At 40.2% G+C, this 25437-nt stretch overlaps 1 protein-coding gene and 1 long non-coding RNA gene across 3 annotated transcripts; both read left to right on the top strand.

Annotated features, from left to right (window-relative positions):
* The first annotated feature begins 4416 nt into the window (after positions 1 to 4416).
* LOC143574551 (putative protein phosphatase 2C 25) lies at positions 4417 to 5971 on the top strand. The gene is made up of 3 exons (XM_077059141.1): positions 4417 to 4852; positions 4980 to 5318; positions 5484 to 5971. The coding sequence occupies exons 1-3, from the start codon at positions 4475 to 4477 to the stop codon at positions 5814 to 5816; spliced, it is 1050 nt and encodes a 349-aa protein (XP_076915256.1). The 5' UTR covers positions 4417 to 4474; the 3' UTR covers positions 5817 to 5971.
* A 12767-nt stretch (positions 5972 to 18738) lies between these two features.
* Positions 18739 to 20763, top strand: LOC143574570 (uncharacterized). Of its 2 annotated transcripts, XR_013142619.1 has the most exons (5): positions 18739 to 18895; positions 19137 to 19211; positions 19315 to 19363; positions 19521 to 19611; positions 20186 to 20763. It is a non-coding gene; the product is annotated as an uncharacterized LOC143574570 (long non-coding RNA). The 2 variants fall into 2 exon arrangements; XR_013142618.1 differs by having other exon boundaries at positions 18739 to 19211.
* Positions 20764 to 25437: the final 4674 nt, after the last annotated feature.

Here is a 25437-nt window from a genome sequence, read left to right as displayed (position 1 = left end):
ATGGTGTATCACTGTATCCAACCCCGATCTGGGTCCTTTTCTGTTTAGCTACAATTTTTGATAGCCAATCTTAAAATATTGTGGAGCCTAAAAGCGGGAGGACCAAAAAAAATACTTTTAATAGAATTAGTAATAATGGGCAAAATGACCCAATTAAGCATTATCTTGGAATATCATTTAAAGATGTGTATGACCATCGATTGATAATTAAGCACAAACTAGAACTCTGCTGAATTTGCTTTGTTTTAACCATCATATGACGTATAGGTGAGTCGGGAATCGCCCATCGAATATTACATCAATCCATACGTACTTAAATCATTTTATGCCATCACACCCGAATAAGAAAAATTCAAATTTACTCTATCATCCGGCATTCGAAGTTTCAAACCTCATCCAAATCGCCCCAATGTTTTCCATGTTTCCACACACGAGTTTCGCATGTGTAGAGGTTTAACCCATATATGTTAACGCTGATCATGAGTAGCATACACATTAACATTAACAAAACCATCATTACATCTGTTAAGAGTATTGATAATCAGTAGATAGTACTATTTTTTATAGCAAGTTTTTGTATAAATTTATGACTGCTTCAGACACTTGTTTTGGTATTTAGTCCATATCTACATATTTATCATTGTATACTAATAAAGTTCAAAATACCAACCACAAAAAAATTGGTTTTAGTAGAATATAGTTTTCCACTAACTAAAAATGAATTATTTTTGTCGGTTTAGTGATTCTAATTTATTCACGTTGTGTGTAATGTGACATTGGACTTGTTCTTCCGTCTATATTAGAAGGTTTACAACCGACTTTGACTCTTGACACAGTTGTCTTGCCGTCACTTATGATATGATCAACATAAATTTTATTGAGACTTTAGTTCTTGTCGTATGTTCTCAACATCGACACTTACCATAAACACTGTAATTAATTTTATTTTTACAAAAATTAGTTTGACTTAGATTGACACCACTAATGTCCACTATGACTCCTACCCAAAAAACACGCATGTTTAACAGGCCATTTTAAGTAAAAATAATAATAATATTTTTATTGTCAAAGAGTGAACTTTCTTTGTAGTTTCCTTCAAGATGCATATCCCTTTAAAACGTGCCATCTGTCTGTAGGCTATTCCCAGTTAAGAAGCTATAATATAAAATATACAATATAAAAACATAATTATATATATTACATTTGCAAATGTACGTAGGCAATATTTGTTGTACACTATTTTCATCTAACTGTGTGCTTCATGAGTTGTAAGTTGTGCTCTTCATACTTGTACCTTGCTGACCTCATATAACATATTTGATGTGTTGACATCTGTTTGCTTTCCTCATCATGGTTTTGCCAACTATTAGTGGTTCTTGCTACGTGTTTGTTTTCCGTAATCAATGGCTGACCCCTACACCCAAAAGCCATTGAGCTTTTGCTTTTGGGGGATAAGTTAGGGTTTGGTTACTCAGCTTCTAGGATTTCTCCACAGGTAACAAATTCCAACCGTAATTAGTCAAACAATTAGTCAATCATATAGATGTTCTTATCGAAAATTTTGCAAATACTGTGGTCAGTCGACAATCCCATTTAGCATTTTTTTTTTTTTTGTCTAATTCAGGATGTTGATAAAGTTCAATCTTGCCCAACAATTAGCAAAATCAGAAGCTTTTTCCGCACAATTGGTTTATGCTAATTAGTTTCATTAGTTAATTATTGAGTGAAAATATTACATCATGCCACCAAGCCGTTCCTCTTCCAACTAAAAAAGATGGGTTAATCGTTAACCGGTGTCATTACACCAACATGCAGTCGTTAATGGGTACTCCTCAGATTCCTGCATTGCCATCTTTTTAATGAAGTTTTATGCAAAATTCAGGCACGCTGTTGTTGCACACCAAATTTTCAACGTAATGCCTGAGATAAATGTTGTTTCATGAACCGTGATTATTGGGTGTTATTCGGCCAGGGGAAGTGGATACTGTGTTTTGTGTTTTGTATGTATAAGCAAATGCAATAGAATACACATGTATGTTGCTTCAATCCCGTACGGTTTTGTTTGTGATTTGGCCTTAATAGAGAACATTGTGAATTCATATGGAAATTGTCAAATATGGTTTTCCTTGCGGGGGTCCACCAACTAGTATAAACCAAAAATAAATACTATGTACAATTAATTGTGCATCATGTACTAGTAGCTGAGAGATATTTTAATATTGGTAAGCTGAGAAAGCAACATGAGGAGTGTAACGAGTCAAGCACACCCAATATTAATGTTTATTCATCCCTCCAGCAAATAACGTGTTTGACCTTTGATATTGACATTTTTGCCCTTCAAAACTAATTACGTCAATTTAGAGGCTGTTTGTTTACAACTGAATGGAACCATTCAGATGTAAACATCTGATTCATTCAGACTTCAGACTGTTTGATTCCAAACAGAAAAACATTTTAATGGTTAAAATTAGGTCTGAATTATTCAGACTTGTTGTTACTGCTGAATGGAACAGAGGCTCATTGAGACCTAACTCATTTATTCAGGTCTGAATCATTCAGACTTGTTATTATATAATCTCACATGTTAAAATATAAATGACACATGCTAAAATTTTTATTTTATCTTAACACAAATTGAGTAGAGGTAGACCTTAGGAAAAGGGGGGGGGGAGGAAAAGATGAGCAATAAAAGTTATTAAATTTTAATTATTTTTTTATGAAGTGGACAATTAATTTAGGAGGTATTCAAATAGTGAAGTAGAAAATAAAAATTTGACAAATGAGGTAATATCTTTAGATTTACTAGTGTCAATTCGTGATCAGGCTATGTGTAGTGACTATTGAAGGAGCCATAAAATGAGGTGATTTGTGTTATATGACGCCCAGTCAACAATATAAGGGTCTTTATTTAAATAGTGTAGTGGTGTTATAGCATATATATTATACACACATACTTAATATAATTATATTAAATCAAAACACACGCATGTGACAAATTTTTTTCTAGTCGCTCACCACTTTATCGCCCATTTCATCGCCCCAAATTTGCCACCCATTTCATAAAAAATACACTCAAGCATAGCTTTATTGATTTTATATAAATTATATAAACAGCGATACGTGCCGAACAAATCAACAACATATTAATCACGTTCATTCGCATGCTTAAGTTATGAACCTTTAATTTAGTTCGCATGTTTCCATGTTGCATGTTCCATTCCTAGAATTTAGAGTAGTGGAGTAGTGTTGGTTTATTAACTCCTTTGCATTGTAGCCTATATAAGGCATTTTAACTTTGTTTAATGTTAAAAAGAAAATTGATAAAACAATGTCTCGTTCTCTCTATTATTTCTTTGAAGTCTAACCCGCTCAAAGGGTCACTATCTTGGGGGATTAACCATCTCGAATCGGCTTCTATCAAACAGCCTAGTTTAAAAACGGGTGCTCTCTTCCTACATGTTTATTATAACCATTCACCAAAAGTAAAAGCGATCTAGCTGGTCTTGCTATTTTAGGAACTCCCTTTAAAATGTCAACGAAAAGAAAAAATATTGAACGGCTACAGAGTCAAAATCCTTTTTATTTGGAATTCAAAGTCAAAATCTTAAAAAGTAAAAGTCGAGTGGCTTGGTATTTAATTATTTATTCATCAGTTTTAATAAAAAAAGTTGAGCGTGATTTCAAATACGTTGACCACTTTCCTCTTTTGACTGGCATTTGACCAATTTTAAATATATTGATTTCTTATTTTTAGAAAGCAAATAAAGACTATATGAATTCATATTATAAATCAAATCAGTGTATTCGGTTCTTTAACTTTTCTTCCTTTATTATTTAAAAAAATATCAGCATTGTGCACTGTATGCATTATTTGCTAACAACCAATTGGTCAATTTTTGGTTTATCAGTCATATGACTTCTTTCCTAAAACTAATTAATATGTGTATGAAAGGTTACGAGTATCAATCTTATTAGCTTTAGGTTTAATCTTATATATTACAAGTAAAACGGTCTAATAACTGAAGTAGTTCACCCGTTAATGGCCAAACTTGTAAAGACCGGTTAACCCAACAAAAACATAATTCAACGCATCCTAAGTTCTCAACTAAACTAGTTTGGAGTCTAGTTCCGGTCCAATATGCTTGGTTTTACCTATATTTAGTATGTTTAAAAAACAGAACATCAATTTTAGAAAAACAAATTATTATTATTATTATTATTATTATTATTATTATTATTATAGTTTAAATTAATCATACCTTTCATTTGCTAATAATAAGAAGAAGAAGAAGGGGCAATTTTCCAACGAAAATAAATTGGTACAGCAATGAGAACCGAACACAAATCTAACACGGAGAAGAATACTGGGACCCACTTTGACCACTAACTACTATATAACCTCAAAAAAACATTAACCAACTTCCATCAAAAACCAAACACAAATTCAAACGTTACGAACTTACAACAACCAAACATGTGTACCGTTGCAATATCTAACTCACCGGTCTTCTCACCGACATCAAGAGCCTCCCCATCATCATGTTCCTCATCTCCGTCGTCTCCGTTCAAGTTCCGGCTGCAAAGACCGCCGACGCCGGTCAGTGGACTTATTAGAACATCAAACGAAGATGTAACGGTATTGAAGAGAAAGAGACCAACTAAGTTAGCTATTCCGATTGGGTCGTTGACTTTTGGCGTTGACCGGTCAACGACGGCGGCGGCGGTGGAGGACCGGTGGCAGGAGGTGGAGGTGGATGAAGATGGGTATTCGGTTTATTGTAAGAGAGGGAAGAGGGACCATATGGAAGATCGGTTTAAAGCTAAAGTCGATTTTAACGGAGATAATAAACAAGTAAGACAGTAAAGTAGAGTATAACTAACATTTGTCGTAAAAAGAAAAAAAAAATAGAACTTTTGGTTATATTTTTTTATTATTATTTAAAACATGTTTTGATCTTTGTTTTTGATAATGTTTTTAGGCGTTCTTTGGTGTTTTTGACGGTCATGGTGGATCGAAAGCGGCTGAATTCGCGTCGGAAAATCTTGAAAAGAATATTAAAAATGAAGTGGAAAAGATGGGTGAAGTTGAAATAGTTGAGGCAGTTAAACAAGGTTACTTGACTACAGATTCAGAGTTTTTAAAACAAGAACAACGGGGCGGGGCGTGTTGTGTAACCGCGGTTATTACCTCTGGGAATCTTGTTGTGTCGAATGCGGGTGATTGTAGAGCGGTTGTTAGTAGAGGTGGAGCAGCCGAAGCCCTCACTTCGGATCACCGCCCTTCAAGACCGGATGAAAAACAACGAATCGAATCACTGGTAAGAATTCACTAAAAAAATACATATGATGGAACCGGAACCCAAGGGTCAAACAGACCCTTATGACCACGGGTTCCGGTTCCACAACTGTAATATTTACAGTTTTAATTACTTGCAACACTTTTTATAAAATTGGATTAATGAATCTTTATGGATAATTTGCAGGGTGGTTATGTCGATTCTATACGAGGCGTTTCTCGAGTTCTTGGGACACTAGCGGTTTCGAGAGGAATTGGAGATCGGAGCTTAAAACAATGGATTACAGCCGAACCCGAAACCAAAATTTTCAAAATCGTGCCCGAATTTGAGTTTTTGATCATGGCTTCCGATGGTCTATGGGAGAAAGTTAGCAATCAAGAAGCGGTTGATTTAGCTCGACCTTTGATGCATAAATTAGATGCAATTTCGGCTTGCAAGAAGCTAGTTGAACTCTCGGTTTCACGAGGCTCGCTTGATGATACGAGTGTGATGATTATTCAATTGGATCGTTTTTGTTGATGATAATTTCTAATTTATAAAGATCATCAAGATTACATTTTTAAAAGGGTTTTTGATGATCCTAGTGTTCCTTTTTGATGATTAGTGTTACTAGTTTGACTAGATTTAATGTAGCAATCACTTACGGTCTTACATCATGGGTTCATTCTTCTCAATTCTCAGTTTTTCTAATCAATAAAATTGGGGGGAAAAAAGATTCTTTCTATAAAAAAATGCAATGTACAAGAAGCCAAGTAACGAGCCGTTAAAGACCAGTTGATAGATACATAGGAACATAGGTCGATATATGTTTGCTACATGAATGTTTTTGAGATATTTGTAGACTTTTAGTGCTTAGAATGATGGTTGATTTGAAACATAAAATGGCCCATAACACCCGGGCCTAATGGGGCACGCCATTTTGTAGAAGATGCTCAAAATTCAGCTAGAGTTCTTTGATTTGCACGTATACATTTTTCAATTTACAGTTTCAACTTTCCTTGGATATTTGTAAATTGTTTTTTTAAATGGTGATAGCTTAGTGGCAGCGGTGTCTCTGTCAAACCATGATAACACTTATCAATTTCTCCTTACCCCAAGTTCGAATACTTCTTAGTGATGCTCAACCATATTTACAGAATTTGCACTTAGTAGGGACTGAGCCGGAGATCCCCTCAAAAGGAAACCACTTAGTTGAAAACGCATAGCCGGCCTTAAGAAGGGGGTAGGGTGTTTGTTTGCCTAGGGCCCATAGGGGCACAAATTAGTTGTGCGGCGAGCTTGAACAATGGTTATACTGTTTGACGGTAGCCGGGAACGATGGGTAAACTAGAAAACCCCTTGACCACCTAGCTAGCTCATGATGACATTTCAAATTTTTGTAATCTTAGATTGTCGTTACCTTGATATTTAAAACTAGTATAAAAAATACGCATGCATTATAGAAAACTAGTCAGCTCATCGAACCAGGTTCAGACTCGAGTTGAATACAAGTGATGTTGAAGAGGTAGGTCCCAGCAGAGCCCAGTTGGACCCGCAAGACTCACCTTGAAGAGGGACGTCTGCGCAGAAACCAACTGGATCCGCAGGACCAACCATGCTCAGAGACGTGACGTCCTTACGCGCAGTATGCAAGCTGGTCCCGCAGGAAATGCCTCCCGATGGTGAAGGACTCCGCCTGTCCCCGCAGCCTCGGATACAAGCCATCAGGGAAGGCCACCCGCGCAGCAAGGCTACACGCACAAGGCACTTAGCTCTCAATCACTCAGTGTCACCTGAAGGAATGAGCGAAGCCGGGGGACTATCCCGCACAAGGGCGGGAGGGGGAATACTCCCGCCCAAATAAGCCAGTCCGTACGATACAGGAAGATCTTCTGTACTGTACCTGACGAGGTATGGGAAAAAGATCTGACTAAAGATACGACAGCTTATTGACAACAGTATGGCGAGCAGCATGCTCCTGTACTGTGTCACTATCAGCCGCTGCCTACCCACCAACTACCAGCAAGGCACGTGCGTAGGCCACTGTTGGTGGAACAGGAACACTGTTGCAGCCGGCCACACCTCCTTGGAAACCTACCTTCGGCTATAAATACCCCAAATGGTATGACCATCTCATCTTATCTTGTATCATCATATTATACCTGATATCTGCTCTAGCAATCTCTTAATATTTAAAGAGCAATCTAGTCTGATTCTCACGCCGGAGGGTGGTCACAAGGAGGAACCCCCCTTCTCAGTGACGAGCTCACGGTGTCTGTTTTGCAGGTTATCAGAAGAACCATCTTCTCAGGGTCTAACCCCTCGTGGGAAACATCTATCTAACCCCCAGGTTACCAGTAATCTGCCCGGGGTTCGGTTAGTGTTTCTTCATTGGCGCCATCCGTGCATAAAGCTAGAACTTTATTTTTCTCCAGTTTTTTCAAACTTCTACAAAGATGGTTAGAGAAATTCCGGTAACCACAACCCCAGCTACTGGGGGGAATACCGGTAACACAGTTTTTACAAACACTACCCCGGTTACCCAAGCGGGGGCAAGTGAAGTAAATTTTACGAACACTACCCCAGTTACTCAAGCTGGGGCAAGTGCAGTAAATGATCACCTACTGGGATCCACCGATACCCAGATTGAGAAACGAAGACTCCCCCGTCAAACTCTCGATGAAGTTAAGGCATGGGCGGAGGCACGACAAAAGGAATTCCAGGCTGAGTTGGACGAACGCTTGCGTTCCGTACAACAGGCCGACGAATTCGAATACTTAGGGGATGACTCGGAGGAATCCGACTCCGACACGAACCCTCGCCATAGGGCAAAAGGGAAGTGTAAGGAAACGGACTCCCAACCGAAAAGGCATTTTGGACAAGCCTTCAAACCAAAAAGCACAGGTGGAAGTCCACGAGACTTCTCCAAAACGTTCAGACCAAACGTTGCAAATGCGGGAACGTCCAAATTTGCAAGGGACATTGCGGAAGCGATCGCCCCAAAAAGTGCCAAACAAATGTCAAGCATAGGCACATATGACGGTATATCTGACCCCGATGATCATTTGAACAGATTCATAGCGGGAGCAACCGTCAGTAGTTGGACGGAACCTACATGGTGTTACATGTTCCAAATGACACTGGTCGGGGCTGCTAGAGCATGGTTCGATCGTCTACCGGTCAACCACATTTACGACTGGGCTGACTTCCAACAGAAGTTTAGCCAACACTTCAGCCAGCAAAGAAAGTATACCGAGGAGCAATGGACAATCCTCAAGTGCACTCGAGAAAAAGATGAATCTTTGCTGGACTTCATCACTCGCTTCAACTCGAAGAAGCTAAGCCTGGGTAACATTAGCGAAGATCTTGTTCGCGCTGCCTTTATTCAGGGCGCGAACGACCCAGAGCTCATCCGCACCTTAACGGGTAAAGATGGCATGCCATCCACATGGGATGCCATCATGACAGCAGCTAAACGCTTTGCGGAAACGGAGAGGCAACTGGGTAGAGACCTCCCACATAGCACAAACCTCTACACCCAGAAAACAAGAGAAGACAACGTTCTCACCGCCCGATTAAACAAAAAGCGAAAGCTAGGCATTTGGCAGTCAAGGGTAAACTTTGACACCTCATCCGGCTTGCAGCATCGGTTAGGCGGAAGGGATAACGTACAGTCAAATAAGAACTCCAGATGGACGCCGCTCATTAAAAGTGTCACCGAGATATTCGCCACCGAGGAGCTCCCATGGCCAAAGCCTCAAATAATCCGACATCGCCACAATGCTGATCGGAGCAAATACTGTGAATTTCACAGGACAAAAGGCCACAACACCGAAGAATGCATAGACGTGAAGGACATGGTCGAGGCATTCGTCAGAGATGGGACGCTCGCGCACCTCGTGGCGCAATGAACGCTGAGCAGGCGGATGCGTGTAGAACCCCAGCTGGGGAAAACACGAATAGAATTCCAGCTTCAATATGGAGACTACATGCTGCGTAAAGAACGAGATCCCGAACCAGGTGCGTATCGGCTCGATGGCACTCCCATCCCAACAACATGGAAGGGAGCTCATTTACACAGTTTGCATGTAAATCAATTCCAAATTTGTAAAGAAAAGGCCAAGAGCCACTTCTAATGGAAACGATTCTCCTTAAAACATTGACGCTGATGATTTTACATTTTTATGAACTATCAACACGGATATGCCGGTTTTCACCGCATAAATGCGTGGAAAGTCGTTGCGTGGGGAAGGCGGCAAAACCCGCATAAACCCAATAAACGACAAACCTTCACGCAGGTCAGTCGAAGGGGAAAAGTTCAGTCCTCCCATTAAATGAAAGTGCCGGTCTATCCGCATGAATCATGAAAAAGGGAACTGAACACTAACCTATTGACAGACGCGCGTCGAACGGTTCAAGACAATTTCTAACAAATGATAAGGAAAACCTACACGCAGGTCAGATGGTAAAGTTTAGCCATCCTACTACGTGCAAGTGACGGTCCTACCCGCACAATCACGGAAGAGGAAGCAAAACTTCACACCTATCTACCACGTTCAAAGGTTAACTTATCCTCAAAAGATAAGGAAAACCTACACGCAGGTCAGATGGTAAAGTTTAGCCATCCTACTACGTGCAAGTGACGGTCCTACCCGCACAATCACGGAAGAGGAAGCAAAACTTCACACCTATCTACCACGTTCAAAGGTTAACTTATCCTCAAAAGATAAGGAAAACCTACACGCAGGTCAGATGGTAAAGTTTAGCCATCCTACTACGTGCAAGTGACGGTCCTAACCGCACAATCACGGAAGAGGAAGCAAAACTTCATACCTATCTACCACGTTCAAAGGTTAACTTATCCGCAAAAGATAAGGAAAACCTACACGCAGGTCAGATGGTAAAGTTTAGCCATCCTACTACGTGCAAGTGACGGTCCTACCCGCACAATCACGGAAGAGGAAGCAAAACTTCACACCTATCTACCACGTTCAAAGGTTAACTTATCCTCAAAAGATAAGGAAAACCTACACGCAGGTCAGATGGTAAAGTTTAGCCATCCTACTACGTGCAAGTGACGGTCCTACCCGCACAATCACGGAAGAGGAAGCAGAGCTTCACACCTATCTACCACGTTCAAAGGTTAACTTATTCTAAACACTTGGAAAATTGCTAATTTAAACTAAAGTATGCAAGTCATATAACGTTTACAAAGCAAGGAACCCAACAAAAGTAGCGGTCTTACCCGCACAAAGATTCATATTTCATAAGTATTCATTACAAGAATGGCCGGGTAACTACCCGCCTACAAGAAAAGAAATCTATACAAACTAAATCTATCCTAGCAGCGAGAAGGGATCTTCAGGATCAGGCTTCAGGGCCACTTCCACTTGGACCAGCCCCATCAGTAGAGCGTGGCAGTTCAAGGAAAGCTTTGAGGATAGCTAGCCCATCATCAGCAGCAGCAACTTCGTTTACCTTCTCCACCACCGGATGCGGGAAGGCGGCGTATTGATTTACTGCTTGGTCATATATGGCTTCAGTATCAACATTGTACAAAGGGAAGTTGGATGGCGGGACGCCTTTCTCAACGAACCCTAGACCAAGCAGGAAGCCGACCTTTTCCCCATCCTCGTGAGAAGCGTTGAGGGCTGCGCTCATAGCATCATCATAAGAGGTCTCAGCAAAGACCCGATGCACAACCTACAAAAAAAATATATACAAGTCAGAACCTTTTCTATTTATAAGGAAAAGCGTGAAGACATGAAATTAGACTTACCTGAGACAACGCTTCTCGAAGAAGCCATTCCTTGGCAACCAGAGCCTCTTGGAGGGCAGCTTGAGCTTCGTTATGGGCGCGTTCGGCTTCATTCTTGCTGAGGTTGGCAAGCAACACTTCTTTAGCCGCAGCCTCTTCGACGCCCTTTAGCTTACGCTCGGTATGGTCAAGCACCCCCCTCTGGTCCAAGATTTCTTGAAGCTTCTTAGCATCCTCCATCGCCAAGGCATCATGAGCCTGCTGGAGAGCCTCTAATTTGGCTTTAAGTTCTTCATTCTCCACGCGCAGAGGCTCAGCAACAGCTTCAGCCTTGGTGGCCCTCTCGGTTGCGTTCCTCGCAGTTTCCTTAGCCAGCCGAAGCTGTTCATTAACAGCTTGGGCAGCCTTGGAACGGGCCTCGAGTCGAGCCTGAACTTCAACCTCGAGGGCCTTGAAGGCCTTCTCCTTATCCGCAGCCGCTGCGGAAAGTTTTTGGTTCTCCTCCCGGATAGCCCGCGCCTGAGATACTTCTTTAGCGCGAGCTGCTTTTAACTTGTCGTTTTCACGACAAAGCAGCTCGACACGCGGCTGCATCCGGGCCAGGAGAACCCGAAGCTCATTGCTAAGCCTACCCTCCTGGTAGCTAGCCATGGCTTCCCCCAACGCACCACTGGGAGCAGCGTGACGAGCCCAGTCCACGCACTCCACAGGGGTTCGAAGGGTTGTTCCTCGGCGTATGTTCCATCGTGGAACATACACTTCATTGGAATCCGACACTGCAAAAAACACAAAGCAGTTAGGAAAAGATGATAAAGAATATATATATATATAATGGGCCAAAAGAACCCTACGCACCTGTAGGGTCAATGACAGGCCGATAACCGCCGAACCCATCACCTGAACCCAAAGGAAAACCATCCAAGAGGTCAGGCAGATGGGAAGGTAGCAGAGATCGGCGAGAAGTCCCATGCGTACCTGATGGATCGGCCGTTGTTGCCGATGGCGGGGGCATGGTAGCAGCCGCCGCGGTCGCCGCCGCGGTATCCGCAGCAAAAGTTACCGCCGGCTCGGTGAAGGATGCTGTAAAAATCGCACTCACAGCCGGCGGTGACGTCATCTCAGCTGGAACAGTCGGCTCAAAGGAGTGAGCAACTGGACCAGCGGAAGCAGGCGCAGGCGCCTGGGTCGTCGCCTCAGGTAGGCTGACCAAGCCTACCGTCATTGGCGGAGTACTACTCTGAGATACACCCTGGAATGCGTCAACATCCACGCCTGCACAAAGAAGATAAGTGTTAAAACGATATTAAACTAAAGATAAAAAACAAAGGAAAGTTGTACTTACGGGTTTTCTTGAGCCTAAAGGTACGGAGAGGCGGGGACGGACCCGATGGAGCCGGCCTCTTCACGCCGGTTACCGTTGTCATCCTGGGCTCTTCGGTGACAGTTGTCACAGCCTCTGGAATGATCTTGTCACCACCGGGATTCCCCGCCACCTCTTCGCTCTCGGTCTCCGAGTCAGACCGAGGCGCTGGATCGGCTGTTGAGGCCACCTTCTCCTTCCCCTTTCCGCCGGCAGCCTTCTTCTTCCGCACCAACGGAGGACCATCTGCGGATTCCTCATCAGAACATACGATTACAGGAATTCCAGCAGAGGTTTCAACATTGAGGGGTTGAGGGTCGAATAGCGCCTTACCTGGCCGACGGGCGCTAAGGATCTCATGGCCTAGCGGATAGACCTCCACGAACCGATCCGCCGTTTGTTCCAGGATAGGCAACTCGTTCTCATCCAGAGCGCGAGTACCCATCCGAGCGGGACCGTCAGTCTCCCGCGGGTTTAGGAGCGACTGCAGGTCGTTCCTCTCTGAAATAAACAGGAAAAAAGTTAGAAGAAATTCTAAATCAACAAAAAGAAAGAAAGCATACCGTAAGGAACAGAGTTCGAACCGTATTCGAGGACGATTGGGATCTTTTGCGCATCGGCAGCCTTCCACACCCGGCTCATCCCCAACATCACCATCCCGGACTCCGCAAACCGGTAAACCGGAGATTGGACCCGAGATATCTTAGAGAACCATTCCGCCTCCTGATAGCTGGAGGCGTGAAGGCTTGGGAGCGCTTGCCCATTCTTGAATTTCATGGCAATGGGGATGGCGCGAGCGGATATAAAAAAGAACTCCTGCTTCCACGCGCGAAGACTGCGCTCGGTCGCGCAAATCTTCAAACCCTTGATTCGGGTCGTCAGGGTATACCACCCCTGGATGCACCTCCAAGTATAGAAGGTCATCAGGCGGTCAACATAGGGCTCAACGCCCAATATCCGGCACACCCACTCGAAATGGCGAATCTTGGCGATCGCCATGGGGTGCAACTCGGTCAAATGAACACCGTGCCTCTGAAGGACACGGTAAACAAACTTTGTCAATGGGAACCTAAGATTCCCATAGACAAAGAATGCTGCATAAACCCCGATCTTGCCTCTGGGGGCATCGTACACGGTCGGATGGGGTTCAGGAAACTCAGGCTCGAGAGGATCGAGCATGAACTTCCTGACAACATACCGGTACAGATCGCCGGGCAGAGCACACTGGCACTCGCCAGCAGTACTCTTGTCATCGGCCGAAGACTCGAGATCACGTGAAGACATCTTGCAGAAAGAAGAAAACGATTTCGGGAAAATGCTTGCCTGAAAAGGTGAGTATTTGTCGGAAATCGCTAAGAAGAAGAAGAGAAGGGTGAAAGTGTGGATTATAAAGAGGCCTCTCCCCCTTTATATACTAATCGCAATTAATGCGATGAATTTAATGCGGAGGAGAGAGAAATCGAAGGTGCAATGAAACTATGACACGTGGCAAAAAGCAAGCTGGCAACAGCTGTTGACAGGACGCGTACCATTAATTTCGCGGCCACGCGCCCGAAAAATCGCGCCCACGCGCCTGTAAAAGCGTCTGGAATGACCATGTACTGTCACGTCACCATAACTTCCTGCACGATCTGACACAGTCAGAAGAAACCGTCGCACGACGTTTCAGAGTTTTGGACTGTTCTTTCCACCAACTCTTCGAATTTCAAAATTCAAAATTCAAAATCAAAAAGTAGGCGGGAAAATACCCCTTACCTTGGCAAACAAGTAACCGTAAGACGGCTGCGGGTACAGTGTTAAGGCAAAACCCTTCACATACCTAGCACCCGCAGGGAATTGAAGCCAAGTAAACCTTGGCGAACAAGTAACCGTAAGACGGCTGCGGGTGCAGTGTTAAGGCAAAACCCTTCACATACCTAGCACCCGCAGGGAATTGAAGCCAAGTAAACCTTGGCGAACAAGTAACCGTAAGACGGCTGCGGGTACAGTGTTAAGGCAAAACCCTTCACATACCTAGCACCCGCAGGGAATTGAAGCCAAGTAAACCTTGGCGAACAAGTAACCGTAAGACGGCTGCGGGTACATTGTTTAAGGCAAAACCCTTCACATACCTAGCACCCGCAGGGAATTGAAGCCAAGAAAACCTTGGCGAACAAGTAACCGTAAGACGGCTGCGGGTACAGTGTTAAGGCAAAACCCTTCACATACCTAGCACCCGCAGGGAATTGAAGCCAAGTAAACCTTGGCGAACAAGTAACCGTAAGACGGCTGCGGGTACAGTGTTAAGGCAAAACCCTTCACATACCTAGCACCCGCAGGGAATTGAAGCCAAGTAAACCTTGGCGAACAAGTAACCGTAAGACGGCTGCGGGTACAGTGTTAAGGCAAAACCCTTCACATACCTAGCACCCGCAGGGAATTGAAGCCAAGTAAACCTTGGCGAACAAGTAACCGTAAGACGGCTGCGGGTACAGTGTTAAGGCAAAACCCTTCACATACCTAGCACCCGCAGGGAATTGAAGCCAAGTAAACCTTGGAGAACAAGTAACCGTAAGACGGCTGCGGGTACAGTGTTTAAGGCAAAACCCTTCACATACCTAGCACCCGCAGGGAATTGAAGCCAAGAAAACCTTGGCGAACAAGTAACCGTAAGACGGCTGCGGGTACAGTGTTAAGGCAAAACCCTTCACATACCTAGCACCCGCAGGGAATTGAAGCCAAGAAAACCTTGGCGAACAAGTAACCGTAAGACGGCTGCGGGTACAGTGTTAAGGCAAAACCCTTCACATACCTAGCACCCGCAGGGAATTGAAGCCAAGTAAACCTTGGCGAACAAGTAACCGTAAGACGGCTGCGGGTACAGTGTTAAGGCAAAACCCTTCACATACCTAGCACCCGCAGGGAATTGACGCCAGGAATACCTTGGAAGTAAAGTAACCGTAAGACGAGCGCAGGTACAGTGTTAAGGCAAAACCCTTCACATACCTAGCGCTCCGCTAGGAATTGAAACCAAGAAGGATCTTCTGGGCAATGCTTGCGTAAACGGAAATAACATCCCCGCATAGCGGGAACGTCGAGAACTACGTTGTTTGAAGCTCCAGGATGGAATTGGTTGTTTTAACATAATTGATCACTATGTTCAAAACTACCAAAACCTCACGGAGAATCCACACAAGTGGGACTCAACGCTCCTGACTTGCGAGGAGGTTACAGCCTACCCGCATCATACCCAAAGACCAAGCAGGAAACTCGGGAATTTCTGCAAGTGACAAGGACTTCCGCGGGAAGAATCCCCATGGAAAACCTTAAAAAACCCTTTTCAAAACCCTCTGCTTAAAGTCCAAAAGTTCACCTCACTTTATTAAACACTCATGAGAAGAACATTGGACTGGGGGGACTTGAAGAGGTAGGTCCCAGCAGAGCCCAGTTGGACCCGCAAGACTCACCTTGAAGAGGGACGTCTGCGCAGAAACCAACTGGATCCGCAGGACCAACCATGCTCAGAGACGTGACGTCCTTACGCGCAGTACGCAAGCTGGTCCCGCAGGAAATGCCTCCCGATGGTGAAGGACTCCGCCTGTCCCCGCAGCCTCGGATACAAGCCATCAGGGAAGGCCACCCGCGCAGCAAGGCTACACGCACAAGGCACTTAGCTCTCAATCACTCAGTGTCACCTGAAGGAATGAGCGAAGCCGGGGACTATCCCGCACAAGGGCGGGAGGGGGAATACTCCCGCCCAAATAAGCCAGTCCGTACGATACAGGAAGATCTTCTGTACTGTACCTGACGAGGTATGGGAAAAAGATCTGACTAAAGATACGACAGCTTATTGACAACAGTATGGCGAGCAGCATGCTCCTGTACTGTGTCACTATCAGCCGCTGCCTACCCACCAACTACCAGCAAGGCACGTGCGTAGGCCACTGTTGGTGGAACAGGAACACTGTTGCAGCCGGCCACACCTCCTTGGAAACCTACCTTCGGCTATAAATACCCCAAATGGTATGACCATCTCATCTTATCTTGTATCATCATATTATACCTGATATCTGCTCTAGCAATCTCTTAATATTTAAAGAGCAATCTAGTCTGATTCTCACGCCGGAGGGTGGTCACAAGGAGGAACCCCCCCCCCCCTTCTCAGTGACGAGCTCACGGTGTCTGTTTTGCAGGTTATCAGAAGAACCATCTTCTCAGGGTCTAACCCCTCGTGGGAAACATCTATCTAACCCCCAGGTTACCAGTAATCTGCCCGGGGTTCGGTTAGTGTTTCTTCAGATGTCTATACTTATTCACCAACTAGAATTTAAGTTTATAAGCCAATCTACAAGTCTAGCTCGACATGTATCGTTTTGGGTGTGAATTCGAGTTGATAATAATTTATTTGATTATGCTTGCTTGTTACCAAATAATAAAATTTCAAAACTTCTACCATTTCTTATTCGAATAACTTTTTAATGCTTTATTTAACTTTTTGAAATTACACCATAAATACAAAACTTTATTATCTTTAATTCGAGTATAATAATGCTACGGTTTCTGAAAATTTTTAAATGGTGCGTAATTATTTAACCTGGTGTGTGGCTATACGTGATTATGTAACTTGGTATGCGATTACCCACGATATAATGATACCTAATTATATATTGTACACAATTATAAAACCTAATATGTGGTTTTGTAACCTAGTACGCAGTCATATATGGACACTTATACCTCTCGCATAAAATATATGTATTTTGGTATCTTTATATATTTTCGTACCATTTTGACCATATATATAAGATAATGATTTGGAGTTGGAGTTGGAGTTGGAGTTGGAGTTGGAGTTAGCAGACAACCAAATCCACAAGATGTGAAGCCTTGTATTGGAGGCAACAACTACAACACATGAGAGTTGTATAAAGTATGGCCATATATCGGATTCTTTTAATCTCAACTCAATCGACACTACTTATATAATATACTGTGCCTTATATAGGGAATAATATGTTCATTTCTTATATTATATAAGATTCTGAAATATATGCATTTTGTTAAAACAATTAAAAACCAACAAAGCGAGTTGACTTGCTTGATGAGAAGCCAATAAACCTAAAACCCAAAAAAGTTTGAGATAAAAAAAATGAGCATGAAAGAACATGTGTATATGCTTATATGTTAAGTCTTCTTATAATGGAACAACATCGCTATGATTTAATCTTGTCATTCTGATTTAGTTTTGTGTAGTTCAGTAGTTGCATTTTATAATGGTTATGTCATGGAAGTTTAAGAATATATTGTTAACTTAGCTAGACTTGATTGCACGTTTACAAAACAATTACTAGTGACCGTTACCAGTTACCACATATATTATATAACCACCCTTGTTCGGGTATCCACTTTGTAGAATTTACGTTTAGATACCCAAACTGGGCTACTTGCCTTATCATACACTTTTGGCTTCTGATAAGACATTTTCTATCGAAACAACCAAACAGACTATGAATACTCCTATATCCGGACTATGAGTCTTGACATGACTATGAAATATGAATACATGACCACCTCAGTTTGTGTAACTCTATTAAGTATGAACATTGTATTATGCGCTAGTGGCGAAGCTTGGACAAGTTTGTCAGGGGGGGGGACTCAAAATGTATTGTGAAAATCATAAACTCGGGCGGGTCGGGCTCAAATTTTCGGCCAAAAACGGGTAATGTATTATGAAAATCATAAACTCGGGGGGGGGGGGGGGGGGGGGCTCAAATTTTCGACCAAAAACGGGTAAATTTACACTACGTATACAAATTTTCGGCCGAATATCAGAAAATATACACTACTAAGCGGAAAAACGGGGGGGGGGGGGGGACCTCTGGCCCTAGTGAAGCTGCGCCCCTGTTAGGCGCGTACTAGTGATAAATGAGATATTCCCTTGTCACCTGACTCAAGAGTGAGAGTAATTTAACTGTTTTAGACTTCTAGTTTTTATTTTAGTTAAAATTTTACAGAATTTAAAATTTTCACTCAATTGTATACTAGTTTTAACTTAATGAACTTCAACTTAAATGTGAACATAAATGGTATGTTAGTGTTCAACTAAGTTTGGTATGGACATTAAATTGAAAAGTAGGTTGTAACTTTTGACTTCTAATGCTTTTTACCCTCAAAATTATATAATATATTGTTTCCGGCGAATGTAACCAACATTTAGATGAATTGTCATCGTTGGATCATACTGAAATTAAATCTAGGCCGTTTAAAGTCCAGAGATTTATTCTAGAAGGAGAGGTTAAGAGAAGTTAACGACGGTTACATACGCTCAGGCGGTTTTCGCTTCCTCCTCCTTTCCCTCCCCACGTCGCTTCCCTATTTACCGGCTTATACCTTCATATTGGATACAATACAAATACAATACTCATTTCTTCCTCTTCCTTTTCTTTTCTCCAACCTTCTACCGAGAAGATATTGATCGGCCACTGCAACCACTAAGATCATATATTTAGCAGGACAATACCTAAGGTGCGGTACATAAATCGGGTCGCTTATGTTGATTTGACCCGATTACTATGCGTATTGGATTTTAATTCGAAGAGTGAAAAACAAATTTCCAGTTAGCTTGCAATCCAAACATCAAATTTGGCTTAGCTGTTCTTCGTTTGCAATTTTTCCCAATTTTAAATATTTCGTTGACCTAATTTTAAGTTGCTGCTAACAATTGTTATAATCATCAGTTTTAAACTTGAAATTGTTTGTCTTGCAGGTCTTTTGTACAAAATGGAAAATGAAAAAGATACTAGAAACGCATCCCAAAATCAAAATTTGAATGTCTTTTTTGGTAAGACTTTCATTTCTGCCATCATCTTTGTGTCATTTTTTTCAATTTGCATTTAACCTTCAATTCCATGCTTTTAGATGTTTATAATACTCTTTATCTTCAGATTGCAAATCACAAAGATGGAATTTTCTGCTGACATCTTCAAAGGAAAGGTACATTTGTCATCGACTAAATGCTAAAACATAGCAATTAACAAATCATAAGCCGGACAAGTATTAACAAAAAAAAAAAAAAGTTATTCCTGTATTCATGAGTCTTGGTTTTTTGTTGCATTGGAATTATAACTTCTCTTTTCGCGTTTATGATCAGGTTTGGGGGCATCTTGGTCATGAAAAATGGAATCAAAGGTGGAGATATCATCCGTGCAGGTGTATGCATTGCATATGGAGAGATGTAATAGGTATATGCGTCATATCTTTTACATAACAAGACCAACATATAATAAACAAATTAGTCAACTTAAACAGCAATCTTACTAACTATTGTAGTGGTCCTGGAGTTTCTCTAATGATAGTAAAACATTTTGTTTAAGCAATAATTTCAGCCCCACTTGTGAATGAAATTATTAATCGTGTCCCGAACATAGACTCGACATACAAACATGGAACAAAGATATATGCTGTTAAAAGTGGGCTGAAGTTTAAGGATGTTGTCTTTGCATACCCATCCAAGACCAGAATGTTTGGTTTTAAAAAAGTTAACTTTAAAATCAAGACTTACCAACTTTGATTAGGTACTTGGTAACTAGCTTATTTTGTTATAGAAAAAACATTTTGTGAAGATAATTACCTACAATAACTGAGTTTCATCCCAAAAAAGTCAACATGGTTAAAAGTTACCAACTTTGATGGCTTTTTGCCTACAAAAAAGGTTGGTTACTTTGAACCAAAATTTGTCTTCTATTTTATGCAAATAGCTCTTTCTATAATATCAAAAATAGAGTAAAATGATAATTTTTATCTTAATTTTTTCAGCTTGGATAACTAAAAACACAGATGTCAGCATGTCAGAAGAAAGGAGCTCAATTGTAACGGAACTAATTAAGTAATTACACAACCAAAAATCTTGCTTCTAGATGAAGTCACAAGTTCTCTAGACTCAATATGATCCCTTTCCAAGCTCTTACTCCATTTGGGACTACCACAATCACAACTAACGACACTGGTATGGGATATTCATCATATTAGTACGTTTGTTTATAAATTTTGTGTTACTTTGTGGCAAATTAAAACGTGTAACTGCAGTTATAATTATATTGAAACATTTTGACTTTCATGATGATAAAGCTGAGTGGCAGTTTACAACAGCAGCTACAGTTGAGACAATGGAACACGTGTATGGTATATGATAGATACAAAGAAATTATGGTTGTTCTATAATTGACCTTAACTTTATTTATAATAAACTGTTCATAGATGCCTCATAAATAAAGGTTTTCTTTTTTTTTTTATATATCATTTTTAAAAGTCAAATGATTTCTAAATGATCTAGAGGTTAGTGAAATGCATTACTTAGTTTTACATTATTTGATTAATTGAAATATGTACTATTTTTTTTTTAGTTTCACATATCATGGCTCTTTCAAATCTTTTTACTTCTAGTATTTTTATTTTATTGATATGTTTGGTCTTTGTCCCAAAACTATTTTGTATGTCTATTTTGTAGCAAAAGATATTAGTCACTCACTTCATGAACATTGTTTCTATTTGTTTTGGATGAGTGGAGTATTTGAAATCCAAAACAATAAACTAAAGTAGCTCAACAGCTCAGTGTATTAGTCACTTGCTTACAGGTCAGAAATCCAGAGCAATAATGGTTCTGACTTTTCAAAATTTATGACATGTTTTTTTGTCCCAACGATTCAGCAAAAAAGATTTATACGAACAAGTTATTCTAATTGCAAATGAAGTGTTAGAAGTATTCAATTGCACCGCTTTTTGTCTATGGACAGACAAGCCAAGGTATTTTATATTTTAATAGTACATTAGCCTTTGCTTATGTATTAATCCTTTATTTTAATAGTTAATATGACATAACCAATGTTATTTCATTTCAGAGTGGGCCAAATGGAGAGCTGCTGTTAGAAGCATGTTTAATACCAAGATCAGTGAAACAAATTGTTGGCACATTGGAGTGCCAAAATGCGGAGTATGCTGTTTCCATGAAACCTACCTTAGCAAGCACATTGGTCACCCTTATTTGCTTTTGTCTGATGGAAATCCTAATTCAAAACGGACCCCAAGCGAGTAGGAATCAGAGATATGGATGCAAGCATGGTCAGGTGAGAAGGTAGAATATGGGATTGATGGTAGTGTTGACTTGGAGTGGCCTATGGAAATTCATGAGCCGAGAAATATGAGGGAAGTGTGGGCGTCTTGCAAAGAAAAAAACCACAAATCAATGTCACATATATAGGCTTATATTAGTTGTGGATATCAGTATTTAGTGGTTATTATAGTTTTGAGTTTTAAAAAAATTGTAAGGTGAGGAACCAACTTTAGATTTATTAATGTCCAATTATCATATGAAATCTAATCATTGAACCAGAGTCTTAGACTAAAGCAGTGAAGAATAAGGTAATTTGGTGACAAAAAGAAAAATTAAGCACATCTTCAAGTTAAATTTGATTATTGAAGAAAAATTTTGAAGTTGATAAACAAATACTCTCTCTTAAAAATATTACAAAGAAAGATACTTATAACATTAAACAACCCGTCCACCGGACGGGTATAAAACTAGTTTTGATGGCTAATGGATATATAATGGCTTTGACTAAGGTTAGTCAAAAATCAAAACACAAAACGTCAAGTGGGGATGTCTCGAGGGGTGGTTTATGTAATTTTAGATGATTATCTATTAGCATGACCTTTGGCAAGTATCAATGATCACCTAAAAGAAGAGGCTGAATAGTGAAGGAGCACTCAACACTCACAAACTCCACAAACCAACAAAGCATCCCACGTCTTATGTTTTATGTTTTGTTTTCCATAAATCTCGTCCTCGTATATTTTCTAGACAACTCAACTTTTCATGTCTTTTTTTTAAGATTGGAACAAACAACAATCCTCATTAATTATTGAAACACATTTAATAATATAACAACCACTAGTTAAATAGTGGGTTTTGCTAACAATCTTGTGCTTTGTTTTAAGAAAAAGATAATTTTCCAGCAAAACTACCTTTTTAAGAGAGGTTAGAATCTTTTACAATACTAGACGGGTGCCTCATGCAGCGGGGAATACAGACATTGGTAATCACGTAGATTTATGGGTGCTTATTTTTTCGTTGTAACCATGAAATAATTTATTGTTATAAGTAGATTCATAATTCTTATTTTAAACTCAATTTAATATCGAAATACAAACGAAAACGGAACCTAACCATTGTTAATGGTTTGGTTTTGTTGGATTTCAATTTTCAGCGGCCTAGTTTCAGTTTCGGTGACCAAAAACCGTTAAAAATGGCTTGACTCATGGTTTAATTTAAAACCATTAAAACCGGACGGCAAATGCCTATACGTAAAATTTTATTTATTTAATTGAAAAGAAACTATGATAATATCATACTCAAAATTATATAGAGGTATTTTACTCAACGACAATTAATAATTCGAAATTTGCTTAGGAAATTCTCATGAAAATGAGAAAATGTGATAAAAGTCAAAGTGAACATTTTGGTTATTTACTACGATAATATGATTATTACGGGAAATATGGTAACTTTATCCTTAAATGATAAATTTGTTCGATAATATGGAGTTAAAAATTATATACTTATTATATTCGTTATGACTCAAGTTTGTACTTTGTAAAATAAAAAAAATAAAAAATACAGAGTTTACAGAGAGGAGTCTAAGACAGTGAACATGAAGGTGTTTAAAGCTTATGTATCCCTTTGTACATCGCTTTAGTAGAGAGAGTGGACTACAATTCCGGCAAAGCTCATAGAAAACTCAAGGCAGTTACTTTTAATATACAAATTTGAGTAATTAGGCCATTAGGGATTGGGTTTAAGTATGTACTTTTGGGTGTGTAGTGTCTAGAGGTGGCTAGTTGTCTAAATCTTATTGATATTCTTGCATGCCTATTTTGTCACGACTTTTAGTAGCAAAAACCAAATAAAACATGCATGTAGTCAAAAGGTTTGAGCTCCTGGAGAAATAGGTATGTTGGGTCAAAGAATTAAACTCAAATATATGAAATATTGAAATTGATACTTGTTTGGTGTTAAAAGTTGATATGATGTTCATAAGTATAGGTGTTTCAAAACACATAGGTCAAACTTTAAGCAACAAGTGATTTTGTAACTTAAGTTTATGTATTCCATACGTTGTTGATAATACTGAGAGGACTAGCTCAAATCAATGGTGACATGGCTTGTCAAACTTGAACTCTAAAAAAATTATACAACCTATGAGTTTCAATATCAGCTGCATTCTCATATGTCTTATCTATTTAGGGGTTTAGTTTTTATATCTTTAAGCTTTCTTTGAGAATTGAGATGATGATTAGAGGTTGTCTAAGATTCAATCTCAATCGATCCTCAGTTAAATTAGCGTCTAGGCATGATTTTTACAACCTTAAATATAAAAATAATGCCTAGGCATGAGTTTTACAACCTTAAATATAAAAAGAATGCTCCTTTTTAATATCTTAAAGCATATTACTCTCCTGACACAACTATAAGTCTTATTTTTTTATTTATTTACTTTATAATATTCAAAATCCATATGAACTATGTTGGCATCAAAATCCAGCTTTCATCTAACAAAAGATGAGTGGAAACATGTTCACATGTAAGTTTTTATACCTTTGAAAAACAATGCAAGGTTTCAGAATAAATATTGCATGTGGTATGTTGCCCAAGTTGTGTGGACAAGGCCAAAATGAACAACTTCTTGGATCATATATATATATATATATTAGAGTTAACTAAATAATAATAGATTAACCTTTATTAATATTTTAAATTTTAAAACATGCATTTTAAGGTATCAAATATTTAATTCATGTTATTATGTATAACTAACCTAAAGTAGCTTATCAAATATTTGTCTAGTGGTACGGTGTCTCCTCTCACAAATATGACGTTGTTGGTTCAAATCTTTATAAGTGTAAGATAATAGTGAATTTTTATCTTTGATGCTTGTCATGTCAACAAAAGACAAAAGTTACATCATGAACATGCCAATTAGTACAAACATAGTAATAATTGAAATTTTTGATAGTTGGTGTAAAGTTAGAATAATTTCTTTTTTATGTTTATCATACCATATATTACATAAAACATAAAATACACTAGGACATTTATTAGCGCTAATATCTAAATACGTGACATTTTAATTAAAACAAACTAGCTAGGTACTAGGTAGAATAAATGGTGACGAAAGTCTCAATTTATCTTCATTTAATCAACTTTTGAAACCTTGATCCCTTCCATTAATCTTTGAGCTCCGTCTGAACACCACCATCGTGATCGCTCTCCTTTGATACCCTTATGCGACAACACCTTTGCTATGCGGATGTTTGGGTGAGCTTCTAAAACTTGTTTATTGGTTTGTTAAAAAGCAAAAGTGTTTGGTAAAGCTTTTACAAAAGTTTCAAATTGATAGGATAAATTTATTTAGTTGCAAAACCCTTGAATTCGGTGTCACGCCCTAAAAAACCGAATATGTGTGGCTTGTATGTACATTGATCATCAAGCTTATATGTTATTACCTAAAAAAAGTACATGTATAATAATCATAATAAAGTATTTGATAACTTAGTAATGTATAACAATGGTTACTTCTAATATTTTTGTTTTTTATGAGACCTTAGTAGGTTCAAGTGTCTTGGTTGTAACATGTGTTCTGGTATTTGGAGTTAGTTATGCACGTTCCAATGTCTACTGAAGAGGTAGGTCCCAGCAGAGCCAGTTGGACCCGCATGACTCACCTTGAAGAGAGACGTCTGCGCAGAAACCAACTGAATCCGCAGGACCCACCATGCTCAGAGACGTGACGTCCTTACGCGCAGTACGCAAGCTGTTCCCGCAGGAAATGCCTCCCAATGGTGAAGTACTCCGCCTGTTCCCGCAGCTGCGGATACAAGCCATCAGGGAAGGCCACCCGCGCAGCAAGGCTACACGCACAAGGCACTTAGCTCTCAATAATTCAGTAGTCACCTGAAGGAATGAGCAAAGCCGGGAACAATCCCGCACAAAGGCGGGAGGGGGAATACTCCTG

Source organism: Bidens hawaiensis, unplaced genomic scaffold (assembly GCF_021521415.1).
Source record: "Bidens hawaiensis isolate Kalapana, Puna unplaced genomic scaffold, B.hawaiensis_p1.1 tig00027057_1, whole genome shotgun sequence".
Classification (NCBI taxonomy): Eukaryota; Viridiplantae; Streptophyta; class Magnoliopsida; order Asterales; family Asteraceae; genus Bidens; species Bidens hawaiensis.
This window is presented reverse-complemented; position numbering and strand designations above follow the sequence as displayed.